Below are 19,127 nucleotides of genomic sequence, written 5' to 3'. Positions count from 1 at the left end.
CTGGATGCAGATAAAACACTAGAGTTGTAATATTGATTTATCTCAAGGGTAATTGAGACATTTCAGATAATTTTAGCTTTATATCCTGCTCCTTTTAATTACGATTAGCTAACTGTCGTTAATGTGGTATATGGTGGTTAAAACATAACGTACGATATCTGCTATGTTTGATGGCTCAACTATGACAGCGATGCAGACCACGCACAGTCACACGCCTCAGAATACATATAGGTAAGTAAGTAGTTTACAAGCAGGCATATCAACATTGCCCTGAAAGTTAAAACAGTGAGGTCACCGCTTAAATAGTAATATCAGTAAAATATTTAAATGTTTGCGATGTAGGATGTTTTTGTTTTTACCCAGCTCCCGTTGTATTACCATAACTTGATCATTTTCAAATGGCGGAATATTTTAAAAATATTTATTTTGTGTTATTTACTGCAAAACTTGATGTTCTTTTCGGCTAAGAGATTAGGAAAGTCTTAAAAGTAAATGTCATCTTAAGTTAACTAAGCTAAAACCGGGCAAGGGCCCTCAAACCAAGTCTGGTATGCTAATAAATGTTTGCAACCAGTATACTATAGCTGTAAATATGACTGTTTATTTTGCCTTTCTTAGAGCACTTTCAGGTACCCCTATTTTTACTTGTAAAGTAATTTGCATTTACCTTTTTGTAATGCTACAAATTACTATTACTATTATTATACAAATAACTTATCCCCTTCAAATCTTGCATAACATTTTCTGTAACGATAAACATGCCTTGTGTTGCTTTACAGTCCCCATGAACTGGCTTTGGAAATAAAGGCTTTCATCAGTGGGGTTGACCAGACACAGGGACGCAAACTTAGTGTCCGTGACCATGCCCGCTGTGCTGTCCGCCTTCTCTGCACAGTGCCAGCATGCAGAGGAGCTGTGCTGGAACACCTGAGGGGAGTGTATGACGAATATGTCTCAGGCTTTCTACAAGACCTGGAGACAGAAGGCGACAATGAGGGAGGCAGCAGTATGGACTCCAATCTGGAGGATGTCATCAAAGAGATCCACTCCGTGCTGTCTGAGTTCATTCGTCTGAATCCCAAAGCCTGGGCCCCTCTAGTGTCCACCTGGGCTGTGGATCTACTCGGCCAGCTCAGCAGCAAGCATGCAGGCCGCAGAGCAGCCCCGCACTCCTCCAGCCTCAATGAGCTTCTCCAACTGTGGATGTCCTGTGCCGCCACACGCTCCCTTATGGAGATCTATTCGCAGTGTCTTGCAGCCATGTTGGCCTGGTGCCCTGATGCTTGTGTGGATGCCTTGCTAGATACATCCGTGCAGCATTCACCGCATTTCGACTGGGTAGTTGCCCACATTGGCTCTGCCTTCCCTGACACCATCGTAAGCCGTGTACTGGCATGTGGACTGAAAGACTTTACTTCTCATGGCTATCCAACTGGTGCTGACATGACAAATCTGCAGGGTGCTAGAGCAAGTCCATCTCCCTCATTGGCAGCCATGGACAAAAGCAACAGGGTTCCCAAAATAGGGTCTGTGGTGGGTATCCTTGGACACCTGGCATCCCGACACTCAGACAGCATCAAAAGGGAGCTCTTTAGGATGTTTCAGGACAGTGTGTGTCCTCCATCGCAACCGCCCCCTACCACACCATCAGGCACAGGTGCCTGGGAGAACTCTGTACACCTCCGTAGGGCGGCCGTACCCTTCCTCCTTCAGCTCATCGCCCTCTCCCCAACCCTTCTGGGTGCAGTGTCTGCAGAGCTGGTAGATTCCCTGCGGCCTCCAGTCCTCCTTCAGCTCCAGTCCCAGCTACAGGGCCTCCCCCGGGAGGAGCTGGAGAACCTGCTGGGCCTAGCTGTGCATCTGATCAGCCAGTTTCCTGCAGGTGGAGCCAAGGTACTGCGCTTCCTTGCAGACACTGCCACTCCATCTTCTGTGATCATCTCCGGACCCTCCCCGTCGCCCCACGAGGGGGTGCGCGAGAGCTGTGACCGCCTGTTGCAAATGCTGCTTATGCACCTTCACAAGCTTGTGTATAACCGGCCTGACGGAGATGAACCATATGCCCACTCCTCCTTCTCCTCTTCTGTGCCGCCCACTGCCCGAGTGATTCCATTCCTGGAGGAGCTTCAGTCCCACATTGCTGATCTCTGTGGGGAAACTTTGCGATTGGAAAGAAAGAGGCACCTGTGGCTGCACCAGCTTCTGAGTCTGCTGTCAGTGTATGGAGGCCCCAGTGTGGCCACTGAAGCTCTTTGCCATCTGCTCACCCTTGCCCGGAACCCGGAGGAGCTTGCACTGGCATCCCAACTCCATGCCCCACTCTCCGGTTCAATTCCAAGGCTCATTCCAGCTGCTGTAGCCCGCTGCGTGGCGCAGATTCACACCCAGAACCTTAGTAGCCGAGAGCTCAGCCAACTCCTCACCAACCTGGCAACAGCAGTGCAGAGTCAAGAGGAGGACCGGAAGGGAGTGGGTGGGGCTGCATCAGCACAGGCATCCATGTCCGTTCAAGTTGGGGCAGCTGTCTCTAACCATCTCCATGATTTCTGCCCCTTGCTTCTTCACGGTGACCATGCTGTGTCAAGAGCAGCAGCTCGCCTGTTGTCCTGCAGCCAACTTCCCCGCAGTGCCACACCAGCCCACATCCTGGTCATTGCGAGGGCTGCTGTGGCACATTTTTTCCTGGCTCTCCGGCAGAGAGGAGTGGGTGGATTGAGAGATGGAGGGAGAGGTGGAGGCGAGGCGGTGACCTATTCCATGCGACTTTTGTCTCGACTGGCAGCATATTCACCCCTCACTCTAAAGGCTGTTCTCCAGCAGCTTGTGGAAGGTGCACTTCACCGGGGTCATGCAGATTTGTTTGGAGGCCAAGCTACAGGCGATGACACAACACTCTCACCTTCACCGGTTCCAGACCTGGGCCCCTCACTCCTGGACATCAACTGTAAATTTGGCACCACGGTGAACTTCTCTGGCAGTGTGTGGTCGGTGTTTCACGCTGGGGTTATTGGAAAGGGGTTGAAACCTCCAAATGCATCTCCACAACTGGACCCTGACCGAGTCACTCAGAACCTCCAGACCTTGTTAGCTGTGACGGTCCAGTGCTGCAGCTCAGCTGGAGTGGGCTCCGGTGCCAGCAGCAGTAACGGCTCAGTTGCAGGTTCTGCTAACGGTTCCCGCTTCAAACAAAGCCCAGATGAACCCGCCCCAATCAACGCTGAAGCAGCCAAGGCCATTGCTGTTGCTTTGGTGGAGAACATTTGCCCTGATGTAACCAACGGAGAACTCGCCTGGCCACCGGAAGAACATGCCAAGACCACTGTGGAGCGGGACATCCATATACGCCGTGCTTTCGAGGCAAACCCTATCCTGTTCCACCTTCTGCGTGTGGTTGCAGCTGGACGCCCTGCCCTTTGCTACTGCTCCGTAGTCCTCAGGAGTCTTCTTGCCACTCTACTAGCCCACTGGGAGTCGTCGCGAGAGCCTTTAGTCCTGGATTCCCCTTGGCAACTCCAGGCCTCCTGCCTGCTGGTCTCCTGCATGGGTGAGGGCCAACTCCTCCCTCCTGTCCTCAGCAATGTCCATGAGCTGTTTCCCCATCTTACCCCCTTCGAGGTCAGGCTACTGTTGCTTGGGATCTGGGAGTACATGCGAGGCAATAGTCCCATGCCCCAGAAGTTCACCTTCAGTGCAGAAAAAGGACTTTTCTACCGAGACTTCTCCCGGGACGGCGATGTGGCACGTTACATGGCACCCATTCACAGTGTGCTGCATAAGAACATTGACCAGCTCGGCCATTTGTGCTGGCGGTTTCAGGTCTAAGTCTGTCACAGGACGAGGAACAGGGTAGTATGGTGTATGTCTGAGTGTTCTGATTGTTGTTACAAGAAGATGATATGCTTGAGTGCTATGGTCTTTTTTTGTGATCTTTTCTTATACCTTTGCTTACGCTTTGGAACGCGCAACACTTGACATTAAGGATGCTCTCTAACATTTTCTTTCGCTCTCTTTTTTTTATGTAGGCCTAATAATGCTCTTACTTTAAGCAAGCAATTAATTTTCTTTATTTCTCAATTACAATAATACTGTGAGGTAGTATGTATGATGTTTGATCTTGATTTCGGTCATTCAATACATCTGTTTGTGCTTTTCTGTGTGAAAGCCTGTGTCAGCCTTTTGGAGGTATTTCAGCAGCACTCCAAGACCTTTCTCCCACCGTGACATTTTACATTTGCTAGGTTGTTATCAAAGATGTGTTTGTAATTGTACTCCAGATTATTTTCAATAAAATGTTTTTTCAACAATGTTGTTACCAAGGCAAACATGTAAATCAGAATGAGGTGGTTTTGGTATCACAGTCGGTAATTTCAAAACATTTTTGCATGATAAAACATTTATTTTCCTTTTCAAGAAATGTAGGCCTGTTCTACATTAACAACTTGGAAATAAGCTTGAACCTATTGCTTAGGTCTATATTTTCTTTATATCAAAAATATTGCTCTAGTGAAACCTTTTTATTCCTATGGAAGATAATTGTTGCACAGACCAGAACTTGCTGTGTGCATAAGCTATTGTGTTTTGAGAACAAGATCTGTTGTGCCTCATTTTCAGTTTATCGCAATTTGAGATCTTGTGCACACATAATATTATTTCAAAAATAGTATTAATGACGATAATAAGTGTTACCATAACGGATCCTGTGTACAAGATGATAATAGTTGGTACAAATATAATACTTTGAGACGTCTAGTAGATATTAAAGTACAGTTTGCTCAAGGCGCTGTATCCATACTGGCTTTAGAAAAATAAATCTGTGTATAGCAGGTATTTCCCTGGTTTGACACGTCGGTCCCTAGAGGAAAAGATCTTAAGAGACTCATTATGCCTAGTCTCTTGACAGACTGGTTTTGGGGGCTGGACTATCATTGGGGGTTGGAATATGCCCAAGATGGCTGCCTTCATTCAAAGGTAAGATAAAGATAGCGTACTGTAGTTAGATTATTTTCACTCATAACTCCTCTGTTATTATGAAATTTGAATGTGAACACCAGCTACATTTCAATCAGGGGTCTGCATTTTTAAGTTGATGTAAAAATAGGTTACGCAGTGATAGAGAGTCGTTAACCGGCGAGAAATGAACCGGAGGTGAGCATCCTAGTTGGATTATCAGCAAGTTTCCCAGTCACATTCAGAGCGTCATGCGGATCTAAAGCAAATACTGGTGTGATTGAGTATTTCAGACAACGTAACAATCAAATATCTGTAGTTTAGCCGAACTGATTGGTGTAGAGATGAGGTAAATTCCGGCTCTAGATTCTGTTCTCATCATCTTAGCTAATTTAGCGGTAGTTGCAAGCTAGCTCAAAGGCTAAAAAAGAATTGATGTTACAAAGGTTACTTGTCAGGCAAAAGCTTGCATTTGTCTTGGTTTAAGCTTCTGTAGGGACGACGTTGGACAGTCATGGCAGAAGACAATCAATATTTGCCCTGGCTATGAAGCTTGCGAGATACTTAGCTAGTTTACCAGTTGATAACTGCTAGCTCATCTTTCTAACGTAGGCCACATGATGACGTAGCCATATGAACCCAACTAAATTTCACGATGAGATTTCCTCATTTTGTGTTTTAACCATAGACAGTAGAGAGAGTGTCTTAACGCAAGTCCTGTTTTTTTCCCCATTTTGAATCCACTTCCCTGTTCTTTCAAGAATGGGGTTACTGGTCTTGGTCTGTGTTTCGCTGTTTGTGAGCGGCTCTCTGGCTGTGGATAAAGGAAACTTCAAAACTTGCGACCAGAGTGCCTTCTGCAAGTGAGTAACGTGACAGTGATTGACGAGGGCTACGTTATTTTACAAGTTTGTTTTAACTACATTAAAGCCTGAGTTAACTTTGCTTAACTATATTCTGTGTTTTAATAAGTACCTGACCGCAAAACCTGGTTGATAATCCATGTTTTTTTCTTCTTTCCTCTACTATGTGTGCATGTCTGCGCCTGCTCTCACAGACGTCAACGAGCGCTCAAGGGAGGCCAGTCCCCATACCGAGCTTTGCTGGACACTCTGGAGCTCAGTGATTCCCGGGTCACACTACAGCTCATCAATGACAACAACAAGGTCTGGCTACCAACTCAGAGCAATGTAATGAAGCCCCTGTCTTCTAATCTACCAGTGATTTAATGAATAAAGATCTACCTGGCATAGACTGTCATTATTTTACATTAATGTGATGGAAACACAGCTCATGATCATTTGTCTACAAGCCTCTGAATTCTTTCTTTGTTCCAAATGGTTGGCCTAAAAAGGGAAAGCACAAGGTTTTCTATTTCGTTTCAATGAGAGAACCCATGTAGGTTTTTGGTGTGTGTGTGTGTGTGTGTTTAGGGTTTTTAGGGTTCTCCATAATCTTTCAGCTTTAAATGACATTCCAAAGCATTTGAAACTTCCGAACCTAATACTCATCTATATAACTTTGCTTTGTAGAGAGCCAGTGTGTAACTCATTTGTAACTCGTCCCATGATCCACAGGTCCGTCTGCTACTGGAGCTCTACCGGCTGCAGGGCAACATGACGCGGGTGAAGATCAACGAGCTGAAGCCCCTAAGGCCTCGCTTTGAGGTGCCAGACGTGCTTGTGTCCGACCCACCTACTGAGCCGTGAGTGTTTGAGCCTCATTAAGATCTCCCAGGGTTCTAGGTCTAGGAATTAACCACTAAATTAACATAAATAAATGAGAGAGAAAGAAAGAAAGAGAGAGATGAAGAGGTCAAAGTGAGGCTCTTCCTACCATGTGCATGATATGTCTGTAGTGTTTTGACTGCCAGCTCCCTTTTGTAACACACTATTTCCCACCCTGTGTCCATCACTCTCTCTGACCCTCCTGTTTTCCCTCCGTTCTGCTACTCTTGTCTTCCCCTGCTCCCCGCCGGGTCTGTAGTATGTCGCTGGTCTCCCAGGATGATAATGGAGTGGTGTTATCTCTGGGTGCGGAGCGGCAGCAGAGGCTGATTGTCAGTGCGCGGCCCTTTCGCCTGGATATTGTGGAGGGACCAGAAGTGCTGATGTCCCTCAACTCCCGCGGTCTCCTGGCCTTCGAGCACCTGCGCATGCGCAGAGACACGTAAGTCTCCAGCCGTGGTCTTGAAAGCACCGGAGAGCACTTGAATTGGAGATAAACAATATTGTTTGGAAAAGTGCTTCTGCCAACCATAACAGTAAATTGAACTTGCATCAGTCAGTGTGTTCTCAATACAGAGATGGTCAGACTCATGATTTCACGTCTTCTAGACACCATGGGGTCTTCATCAATATTGGTAAAATACAATCACAGCTCATAGTCACAAATCATGCTTTGATGAAGTACTATGATGCTGAAAGGGTAGGAACCCTGCAAATCAACCATCATGGATTTTGCTTGAGTGAGTGGGTAGAGGAAAGTATTTGTACTGTTCAAAGGTGAACCATGAAGTGGGTGCTGTGTGTTTGAACCCAGTGTTTCACATTTAGCCTAGTTCAGTGCTTGGATTCTACAGTGGCAGGGGAAATCATAAATAATTGAATTCACTTAGTGGAAATATGCCTTAGGTTGATGTAACGGTAGTTGTGCTTCAGTTTCCATGGTAAGATTTGACAACAGATTTCTTTCTCATACATTTGTTCCACAAAGCAATGACTAATTTCATTGCTTTGCCAGTTGTTGTCAGTATGCTTTTTAACTTGTGCTTTTTCGCTAATCTGCCATTTGTTTTGCTTTTTCTCTTGAACTTGTTCCAGCCACTCGTGTTAAAATAGCAAATTTTATAGCTTGTGGGATAAAATCAAATAGTTTTTCTCTAGGTAAATGTCTTGTGTTTTGAGTCCATGTGTGTCAAATGCGGAGGTCCCCATAAAACACTTCAGCTGGAGCTGCATATGAAGTAGATTAAACCCCTAGTTCAACTAGTATCTCATAGGATATTCATATGAAGTAGATTAAACCCTAGTTCAACTAGTATCTCATAGGATATTCATATGAAGTAGATTAAACCTTAGTTCAACTAGTATCTCATAGGATATTCATATGAAGTAGATTAAACCCTAGTTCAACTAGTATCTCATAGGATATTCATATGAAGTAGATTAAACCTTAGTTCAACTAGTATCTCATAGGATATTCATATGAAGTAGATTAAACCCTAGTTCAACTAGTATCTCATAGGATATTCATATGAAGTAGATTAAACCCTAGTTCAACTAGTATCTCATAGGATATTCATATGTGCTTGGTGCTTGAAGTATCAAGGTACCATAGATGTAATTAATTTAATCTGGACTTTACGTAATATGCTGATTAGTTATTTGCAAACCCGATCACACTATTTGGCTTTGTGAAGGTCATATCCTCATAGGTCAACTTTTGAAGCAGGTGAGTAGTGAATGAATAGATATACCTAATACATGGCAAACATGTGGAGTTACCGCCTAGAAGGAACAAACCTGAGGCTTGGATTGGTTTAGAAACGCGTAGTTCTTTTCTGCTCACAGATGGTCTCCCTTGGCCTTTTTAAATGTTTTAACCTGCAGCTACTCAAGAGCAGAGCAGTGTGTTTTCTGACATTTTGACTGGTTTTCATGAAACTCAAGGCATCTGTTGTCTACGTGTGTGCGTGCGTGTGTGTGTGTGTGTGTGTGCTTTTTACATAAATGCAGTCAGGCAAAGCCTGAGGATGAAGAGGCGAAGGAAAACTCAGATGGAGCTGAGCTGCAGGCGGAAGCGAAGGTACACACACACACACACGCACACACACACACAAATGATTATTCAGAGTAATGAGTTACTCACTTCCCTGCTGTGTTCTATTACGACTGCTTGACATCTTGATTCAAATGTACGCAGGGGTTTTACATAATACAAGACACATTCACCAAACACCTGTGTCTTCAACATCATTCTGTTCCCTCTTCTCCACACTTTCAGGAAACAGTAGAAGATGGTGATAAAGAGGAGGAGCTAGATGGAATGTGGGAGGAGACATTCAAGTCACACACTGACAGCAAACCCAATGGTATGCACACAGCATCATTTAGATTTAATTGTTTCAAAATGGGGTCTGTCTTTGTCCCTACTTGTGTGTGTTAATGTAACATGGCCTGCATATCTTTGCTCTCTTATTATGATACAATCTGGGTATTTGCTGTAAGCACTGCTTCGTTTACTCAGGGAAGTCTTTCTGTCCTCCAGGTCCGACCTCCATCAGTCTAGACTTCTCTCTGCCCGGAGTAGAACACGTCTACGGTATCCCAGAACATGCTGACAGCCTCAAGCTGAAAACCACAGAGTAAGGAGTCAAGAGTGCATCTCACTGAACCTTCTGTTACTAACAAATACAAATCAGAAACCTTCCAAGCCAGTAAAGACAATAAGAGTAGCCAGTAAAGTTATTAAGTTAAAGGGTTTGCCAAATGTCCCTCCTGAAAAACAGATTGCTATAGTGTGTGTGTGTGTGTGTACCAGTCAAAAGTTTGGACACCTTCTAATTTAGTTGAGAGGTTCTTATTTTACTTTTAATATGTGTTCTTTCGTAGTTAAAATGTCTTCAGTATTAATCTACAATGTAGAAAATAACAAAAGTAAAGAAAAACTTTTGACTGGTACTGTATTTATATTTCTTATTTCATTTTTTTATTGTAGTGGTGGAGATCCCTACAGGCTGTATAATCTGGACGTGTTCCAGTACGAGCTGTATAACCCCATGGCTCTCTATGGAGCCGTCCCAGTCATGCTGGCCCATAGTGCAGAGCGCACCATGGGCCTCTTCTGGCTGAATGCTGCAGAGACCTGGGTGGACATCAGCTCCAACACCGCTGGAAAGGTGTGAGGACACAGTCCGCCATCTTTGTTTATGTGACTCTCTTTTCTTTACCATGAGATGGCAGCTGGAGGCACCTGGTGTGTTGTGTTGCAGTCCTGAGTGTGTGGGCTTTTTCTCTTCTCTGCCGTGCAGACCGTGTTCGGGAAGATGCTGGACTACGTTCAGGGCGCCAGCGAGACGCCACAGACGGACGTGCGCTGGATCTCCGAGAGTGGAATCATCGACGTCTTCATCATGCTTGGGCCCACTCCCTCTGACGTCTTCGCCCAGTACGCCTCGCTGACTGGTGAGAGAATGCGCATGAAGTACCCGTCGCATAGACACAACGCACCGTAGTTTTGTTTTCGTTTTTTCTTCTCACGCTGTGGTGTTTTGATCGATTCATTAATTCATTAATTGATTGATTGATTGATTTTATCGATAACTGAATGGGCGCTCTTCCTTCTCCTTTGTTTGGCCTCCTCCCTACCTCTCCCTCGTTTCCTGCTGGCCCACCTCAGGCACTCAGTCTTTCCCCCCTATGGCCGCCCTGGCCTACCATCAGTGCCGCTGGAACTACAACGACCAGGACGACGTGAAGGCTGTGGACCGGGGCTTTGACGAGCACGACATCCCCTACGACTTCATCTGGCTGGACATCGAGCACACCGACGGCAAGCGCTACTTCACCTGGGACTCCCACAAGTTCCCCACCCCCCAAGACATGCTGCAGGGCATCATGGACAAGCGTCGCAAGGTCAGCAGGCCACGCTTACATTCAGACACGCTTACATGGGGCGACAGTGGTACAAGAGGTAGAGAAGTCGTTTAGTAATCAGAAGGTTGCTGTCGAAGCGTCCTTGAGCAAGACACTGAACCCCTAATTGCTCCTGATGTGCAGTGTGCCCTCAGTGTAAATGTAAAATGTATTTACACACTTGTAAGTCGCTTTGGATAAAAGTGTCTGCTAAATGACTAAATGTAAAATGTAAATGTATATGTAGACACACGGGCAGGTTAAGCTTCTGTGTAAGGGCACCAGATTCCCCGGAAGCCAACACGTAATGGAAGAAAGCTGTGTATCTGCACTGTACTGTTAGTTGCTTTGGGCACAAGTGTTGAATACATGTAAATATAAAATCTAATCTATTGGAAGTGGCACAGCTGAGTGAGAGCATGTGGGAGAGCACTAAATGTCGGTTTGTGTTTCCTGCAGATGGTGGCAATAGTGGACCCTCACATCAAAGTAGACAGCAGCTACAAAATCCACAACGAGATCCGTGCCCAGAACTTCTACATCAAAAACAAAGATGATGGGGATTATGAGGGCTGGTGCTGGCCTGGTAAACAACCTACACAGTTTTTTTTTTTTAACACTTTATTTTTATTTCTTTTTTAAAGTTTTATCACAGATACAGAGGAATAGAAAAGTAAACACACACACATGGACAAAAAATAATAATACAAAATCAACAAAACATGAACATACTGGATTGCAATGATTTCACAGAGTTATCTTGAGACATACATATTTTTCAAACATTGACCTGTCATTGATCGTGATCGTCATGAAAGTGTGTTTTTCTTTGCACAGGAAAGGACCATTTCCTCCACTGGAGTGTTGTGTGCATTTGCACTGTATAAAGTGAATGCCTTTATCAACCTGAGATCCAATCACAGCATCCTCTTTGAGGATCACTCAGAAAAGTTGCAATATCTCATAATGTGTGAATAATTCCTAACAATATTTTTAAATACCAGCACACATGTGGACATCTCTTCTCTCATTTCAGTATGGATTCTGTTGAGTTTTGCAAGACAACCAATAGACTTGCCTAGTTCACATCAACGAACAGCATGTTTAAAAATGTGCTACCTTGCTAACTGAACTGTGTTTTGCCGATCTATTTGACAATGTTGTGCTGGATAAGCAGTTCTTACATTTCATTTTTCGCCGTGTTTCCAACCTTGGAACACAAAACTGAAAATTAATTTAAGGATGTTATAGAAATTAGCTACCTTTTACAACCCTGTAAAAGCTGCATAACAGACTGAATAACAGTCAAACTGCAAAAGCAAAGTTCTAATGGGGGTTGTATTTGTCATGGCTTAACAACCGTCTCGTTAGGTTATAATGTTTGTGATGATTTGTCTTTTTCTAGGGAGTGCTGGTTATCCAGATTTCACCAAACTACAGATGAGGGACTGGTGGGCCAGTATGTTTGCCTATGATCAGTATGAGGTGAATCATCTTAGTCGAGTCTAAGAGTTTAATCCTTTTCATGATTTAAAAAGCATGGCCATACTGAAATCTTAAAGTCTTGTCCTTGGCTCAGTGAGGTTGTCCCAAAAGAGGAAAGACTCTTTGGATCTTCAGTTTTGTTCATATGAACTCTGCTTCCCACACTTAATTGTGTGTGTGTGTGTGTGTGTGTGTGTGTGTGTGATTCAGGGTTCAAAGGAGAACCTGTACGTATGGAACGACATGAATGAGCCGTCTGTGTTCAATGGACCTGAGGTCACTATGCATAAGGATGCCAAGCATGGTGAATGGGAGCACCGCGACGTCCACAACCTCTATGGCTTCTACGTGGTGAGATAAACTTGAAGATGAATACCGCACACCTGATCGAGAATTTGATGCCTAATCCCCACCCCCACCAAACACACACACACACACACACCAGCCCTTTACTTACACATTTATCAGGAGAAAATGCATTTTAGCTGAACCTCCAGTCAGATGAAAAAGGTGTCTGAACCTATCTTCTCTGATCTCATCAGCAAATGGCTACAGCAGAAGGTTTGATTCACCGCTCTGGGGGAGTAGAGCGCCCATTCGTCCTCACCAGGGCCTTCTTCGCCGGGTCTCAGAGATACGGTGAGTACCTCTGTACTCTGGTGTCGTTAAACCAGGGGGATTGCTGGAGTCCCTGTCCCATGTCCATGTCATTTTTCGGTTGTTTTGACCGTCTCTGTGGTAGTTTGACAATGTTTTCCGTGTGTGTGTGTCTGCTCCCAGGAGCGGTGTGGACTGGTGACAACGCGGCAGAGTGGGACCACCTGAAGATCTCCATCCCCATGTGCCTCAGTCTGGGCCTGGTGGGCATCTCTCTGTGTGGAGGTCAGTAACACACTTGTGTGTGTGTGTGTGTGTGTGTGTGTGTGTGTGTGTGGTGTGTGTGTGTGTGTGTGTGATTAATGCTGTGCAAATACTGAATTTGATAAGAGTATATAGAGTATAAATGAATAACAATAGCTATAAAGAATAATTCAATTTTATTTATATAGCGCCATAACAATACAATTGCCTCTAGGCGCTAACCCTAACCCTAGAATAGAGAGTTGGCTACATTTCCATTACATCCAAAACATGTTTACCTATGTCTGTATCTCCTCTCCTCTCTCCTTGTCGGTCTCTGTGATAGCTGACGTCGGGGGTTTCTTCAAAGCGCCGAGCACTGAGCTGTTGGTGCGCTGGTACCAAACGGGCGCCTACCAGCCCTTCTTCCGTGCCCACGCCCACCTGGACACCCCCCGCCGTGAGCCCTGGCTCTTCGGCCCAGAGAACACGGCGCTGATCCGAGAGGCCGTGCGCCAGCGCTACGCCCTGCTGCCCTACTGGTACCAGCAGTTCTACCAGGCCTCCAGGACCGGTCAGCCCGTCATGAGGTGAGGGACTGTAGGGACTGTTGGGAACCTGGTTTAGGAGAGTGGTGCTACGTGAGGCGTGTTCTCAGCCAGGACACTTTATCTGTTGGTTTTGGTGAGGGAATGAATATGATAAATATGATAAAGCCTGCCTAATTAATCTCACACTTAAAAAGTGTCTCGCTGTTGCCATTGCCTTTGAGACCATGGGGCATTTTATGTGTTATTTGTGCTTGCAGTGTTAGTCATGTATGTTGTCTTTGACAGGCCCTTGTGGGTAGAGTATCCCAAGGACGTGGCCACCTTCACCATGGATGACCAGTTCCTTATTGGTAAGTCATTAAAGATTATGTATAAGTTAGCAACCGGCCATTGTCACAAGGAAAGATGGTGGTGTTATATTAAGTTTGTGCATTGTAGCCTTATGGTATTTGTCTGCCAGCTCCAGTTTCACTCTCTCAAGTCAAGTCAAGTCTTTTATTGTCAGATACACAGAACAACAGAGTCGGACTGGGCACTGAAATTCTTAGGACAGGACACCATACCACACTACCATAACATAACAAGACATAACATAACATATAAGTACTCCAACATGATATAACATAACATAACTTAACAATAAGTAACTCTGTCACAGGAAAGGACTTGTTGGTGCACCCTGTAACCGAGGAGGGAGCTCGCGGCGTTACGGCCTATCTGCCAGGACACGGAGAGGTTGTTGCCTCTACAATTATGCCCTTATTCTCCATTCAGGCCTTTCTTCTGCTCCTCTTAAATGTCTCACAGTATTTTATGCAGTCTCTTAAGCACACTTGAGGGCTGTGTTTGTTCAACTGATGTCCTGATTTTTTAACTTGCTGAATTGGCATCTCTGAAAATATCAATGGGTCACTTGTTTATAGCCAGGCAGCTAGCAGGTGGCATGTTAACAAGTATTCATTGTAGAGTGACACTCACTTTTTTTGTGCTGTAAGAAGTTGCTGTGTGTTTTGCAGCTTTTAAATTGTTAAATATTCACCCTAATTTGCACCATAAAGGTCTAATTTACTATTTGGTACATTTTTCTTTCAGGTCTGGTACGATGCCCACACTTTCCAGAAACACAACGGAGCTCAAAGCCTGTACATTCCTGTCATCATGAGTTCTGTAAGACCTTATTTAAATTTTTGCCAACATAAAAATGTGAAGATGTTGCACTAATAAATGGTTTTAGTTTAAGATCTAGCTAACTTTAAAATTTCATTGCTTTTCAGTCATTCGTAAATGAATGAAGGACATTTAGCGCAGGATTAAAAGATGACGACGCCTCTTTTCAGTTTGTTCTTGATCTTGCCCTGGGCTCACACATTCACTGTATACTGTCTCTCCTAGATTCCAGTATTCCAACGTGGTGGTTCCATCATTCCCAAAAAGGTCCGGGTTCGGAGGTCCTCCTCATGTATGGAGGATGATCCCTACACGCTTTATGTGGCGCTCAATCCCCAGGTTAAACATCACAACAGCTTCCCAATACAAACACAAATCTTCTGTATTTTCTACATCACAAACCAGAACAAGGTTTTTTGGCTGTTATATAAATAGCACTCTTCTATAACTCTGGTTGCCGTGGGTCCCCCAGAGAACTGCCGAGGGAGAGCTCTACATTGACGATGGCCACACCTTCAGCTTCGAATCCAAGAAGGAGTTTATCCACCAGAGCCTAACCTTTGCCAACAATGTCCTCTCTTCCAGGTGAGAAAGACACTGTCCTTCACCCCAATCACTTTTCTTTTTGGTCTTGAGCTTTCTAATCAGTAACTCTTGTCTTTCCAAATCCCAGTTCACACTAGGTGGCCGTCCATAACACCTATATCTCCTCTTATCTCGGCCCTCGCCATTTTCTCTGACAAGCCCCACCCCATTTTACTCCCTGTCCTCAGATGTGTTGTAATTAATGTTATTTATCATAACTGTAACGCCTCTCTCTGCAGGAGCCTGTGCCATGACTGCCGCTTCTCCTCTCCCTCTTGGATAGAGAAGGTGATCATTCTAGGGACCAGTAATCCCAAAGGAGTCAACCTTAAGATTGATGGTACGATAGACACTTGCCTCCCCCTCCAAGACAAAGCATTTTAATAGTAGTTAGATCTGTGTGCACATTAATAAGTCAGAATGGAGAATTCTATTTCACATTACTCCAAAATAGAGAATGTCTAATTCTGTCTTTGTATACATTTCCCCTGTCTCCCGATGCCCAGGTAAAGTCACTCCTCTGGAGTTTGACTTTGATGCCTCCATGTCTGTGCTGACCCTCCGTAAGCCTGGCATGAGCGCCGGGGCAGACTGGACCGTGGAGCTGCTGTAAGGGGTTGTGGGACTGGGCTCAGAATCCATACGCTGTAATGGAGGAGTGGGCACAGGCTGTAGACCACACACACACACACACACACACACACACACACACACACACACACACACACACACACACGGATAAGTGACCAAGGAAGCTCTTATGTGGCACAGGGAGACCAAACTGATAGAGTATGGGACTACCGTCAGATACACTACACACACACATATATACACACACACACACACTGATGTTCATCCACACACGAATGCAAATACATTTCCTGAAGTAGACCAATACATGTGGGGCTCTTTAGAAGGGAAAACAAACACACACAGATACAAATATGAGCAGAACAGCAGGTGATGAATTAGCACTTTTACAATTCAGGACCACAATTGAGTTATTGTGTGATCATGTCATAAAAAAAAAAATCTTAGATTAACTCTTATTAGGAATAGATGTTTTTCCATTTTATGTGGGTTTTTTTTTTTTCAAATTGCCATGTCTTTGTCAACTCAAATCTTGATCATGTGATTGTTAAATATATTTAATGAAGTCTGAGGACAAAACGTTTTGGGATTTCTGAGGAATTTTAGGCATTTCATCGGGATCATGGAAAATTATTTTAGTAACCTAATCATGCCTTGTGAACATCTGTAAAGTCAGCATGGTTGAGCCTCTAAAATCTTTACCTGTTTCTTCTTGCTATCCTGAAAGTCCAAACACCCGGTATTGTGACAGATTCTTTCTCTAACTTGGGAAACCATTCAAATACTGTGTCCTGAACTTCAACTTGAAACACTTGATAATTCTGTGGGGCAGTTTAAATATGTCTGGCCAGTACTGGCTCTGTGTGTTGTACTGTGATGGGTGGGTGAGGGGAAGCCTGGCAGCTCAAGCTGGAAATGAAGTTCAAAGAGTTGGGACATATTTTCAGGGGAATAAACCACTGAATCTGGAACAACTTCATTGTTTTTTTAATTCTTTGTGTTCTGATATTTTTGTGAATTCATTCGTAATCATGAATAGATGAGAGTAGCCTAACTCATTTAGGGGGAGGGGCCATAGTAGATGGTATTAGGGTACATAGTAGATCTTTGGCTGTGGGATTGTAAAATCTCGTTAACTGCTGTTTTAATGGTTTTATGCTAGAGCATTGTTATATTACTGTTTTTTTTTTTTCTTGTGTGCAGATGCAAAAATACCTATACGTGATTCGGCATTTCGGTTGTCTGGAAAAAAATGACATTCATAGGTCAGCCTACAATGTTTTAATAACTATGTTGTGAAAATATGAAAATCATTTTTGGATTGCCTTGGTAAATTTGGATTTGTGCAATTACAGCGTTGAAGTCCATTTAAGGTTACCATGTCCAGACTAGGGTTCATGCCCCTCTCTCAAGAACGACTAGGTAGATTGCCTTACAGAGATCAATACTTGAAAAAGTTTTTGTTTGATTGTTGGGTCTTCAGATGTGGCCGTGGGTAATAAAAATGTTTACTGTATCAGACGTTGGCGTGTGATTTTAGATAAGCCTGTGCCTTGTCAGTAAAATTTGTCTTAAAAAAATAAAAACAGCTCTTAGGAGGAATTAACCGAATGGACATGAACAAACAATAAAAGCCACATAAGTCTGGTAAATATGGAAGCCCATTTCCGCCAGTAAAAGAAAAAAAAGGTGGTCACAAAAAGTCATAATTATGAGATAAAAAGTCATAATTATGAGATAGAAAGTCAAAATTATGAGATAAAAAGTCATAATTATGAGATAAAAAGTCATAATTATGAGATAGAAAGTCAAAATTATGAGATAAAAAGTCATAATTATGAGATAGAAAGTCATAATTATGAGATAGAAAGTCAAAATTATGAGATAAAAAGTCATAATTATGAGATAAAAAGTCATAATTATGAGATAGGAAAGTCATAATTATGAGATAAAAAGTCAAAATTATGAGATAGAAAGTCATAATAATGAGAAACAAAGTAAGCATGCCTAGATAAGACCAGTCAAAATCACTTTGGCTTGAGTCTGATACAAAAATGGAGTACATTGAGGACTACTTTAAACGTGGCTTTACCACAAATGAAATGCTTGATTTGCTTGCTGTTTCGCATGGAGTTGTATTAAGCAAGCGTACTCTTGAGAGGTTTTTAAGCAAGAAGAAGTTATGGCGACGGAAAAATAAAACCGATGTGGCTGAGGTGGCAGCATTCATTGAACAGCAGCTGCAAACATCTGGTCAGTGTCATGGGTACCGATGGATGCACCAAAAGTGTTGGTTAAATGGAATTGTGACGGACAGAGAGACTGTTCGAATATTGTTACGATTACTAGATGGTGAAGGTGTTGATCTGAGATCAAGAAACAGACTACGACGGCGTGTTTACCACAGCTGTGGTCCAAACTACGTCTGGCACATTGATGGCTACGATAAGCTTAAACCATTTGGAATTGCAATCAGCGGATGCATAGACAGATTTTCAAGAAAGATGATATGGGTTGAAGCCTATAAAACAAACAATGATCCGAAGGTCATCGCTGGATACTTTATGGATGCTGTGATCCACGCTGGTGGATGCCCTTCCAGAATTAGACTTGATTTGGGGACAGAAAATGGGCATGTAGCTGAGATGCAGAGCTTCCTCTCAGATACAGACAGCGTAACCTTAGGTCCTAGTACTGCAAACCAGCGAATTGAACGCTGGTGGCTGATCAATGAATGCTGCCACCTCAGCCACATCGGTTTTATTTTTCCGTCGCCATAACTTCTTCTTGCTTAAAAACCTCTCAAGAGTACGCTTGCTTAGTAATACAACTCCATGCGAAATAGCAAGCAAATCAAGCATTTCATTTGTGGTAAAGCCACGTTTAAAGTAGTCCTCAATGTACTCCATTTTTGTATCAGACTCAAGCCAAAGTGAAGCATGCTTACTTTGTTTCTCATTATTATGACTTTCTATCTCATAATTATGACTTTTTATCTCATAATTATGACTTTCTATCTCATAATTATGACTTTCTATCTCATAATTATGACTTTTTATCTCATAATTATGACTTTCTATCTCATAATTTTGACTTTTTATCTCATAATTATGACTTTTTATCTCATAATTATGACTTTTTATCTCATAATTATGACTTTTTATCTCATAATTATGACTTTCTATCTCATAATTTTGACTTTTTATCTCATAATTATGACTTTTTATCTCATAATTATGACTTTCTATCTCATAATTTTGACTTTTTATCTCATAATTATGACTTTTTATCTCATAATTTTGACTTTCTATCTCATAATTATGAC

At 43.4% G+C, this 19,127-nt stretch overlaps 2 protein-coding genes across 2 annotated transcripts; both read left to right on the top strand.

The window, feature by feature from the left end:
* The first annotated feature begins 52 nt into the window (after nt 1-52).
* Nucleotides 53-4,268, top strand: ints5 (integrator complex subunit 5). Its single transcript, XM_080840405.1, has 2 exons — nt 53-231; nt 780-4,268. Exons 1-2 carry the CDS (start codon nt 164-166, stop codon nt 3,820-3,822), a joined length of 3,111 nt encoding a protein of 1,036 aa, XP_080696531.1. The 5' UTR covers nt 53-163; the 3' UTR covers nt 3,823-4,268.
* Nucleotides 4,269-4,943: 675 nt separating this feature from the next.
* ganabb (glucosidase II alpha subunit b) lies at nt 4,944-16,200 on the top strand. The gene is made up of 24 exons (XM_080840451.1): nt 4,944-4,968; nt 5,709-5,810; nt 6,005-6,113; nt 6,525-6,652; nt 6,934-7,116; nt 8,685-8,754; nt 8,953-9,040; nt 9,217-9,313; nt 9,667-9,847; nt 9,980-10,133; nt 10,348-10,583; nt 11,043-11,169; nt 11,989-12,068; nt 12,279-12,419; nt 12,611-12,707; nt 12,849-12,950; nt 13,255-13,498; nt 13,745-13,809; nt 14,118-14,194; nt 14,552-14,626; nt 14,852-14,965; nt 15,099-15,211; nt 15,451-15,551; nt 15,718-16,200. The coding sequence occupies exons 1-24, from the start codon at nt 4,949-4,951 to the stop codon at nt 15,822-15,824; spliced, it is 2,811 nt and encodes a 936-aa protein (XP_080696577.1). The 5' UTR covers nt 4,944-4,948; the 3' UTR covers nt 15,825-16,200.
* The last annotated feature ends 2,927 nt before the right edge of the window (nt 16,201-19,127 follow it).

The sequence above is a fragment of the Sprattus sprattus genome, assembly GCF_963457725.1.
Source record: "Sprattus sprattus genome assembly, chromosome: 6".
NCBI classification, from domain to species: domain Eukaryota; kingdom Metazoa; phylum Chordata; class Actinopteri; order Clupeiformes; family Clupeidae; genus Sprattus; species Sprattus sprattus.
Note: the sequence above shows the minus strand (reverse complement) of the source record. Positions and strands in the feature narration are given on the sequence as shown.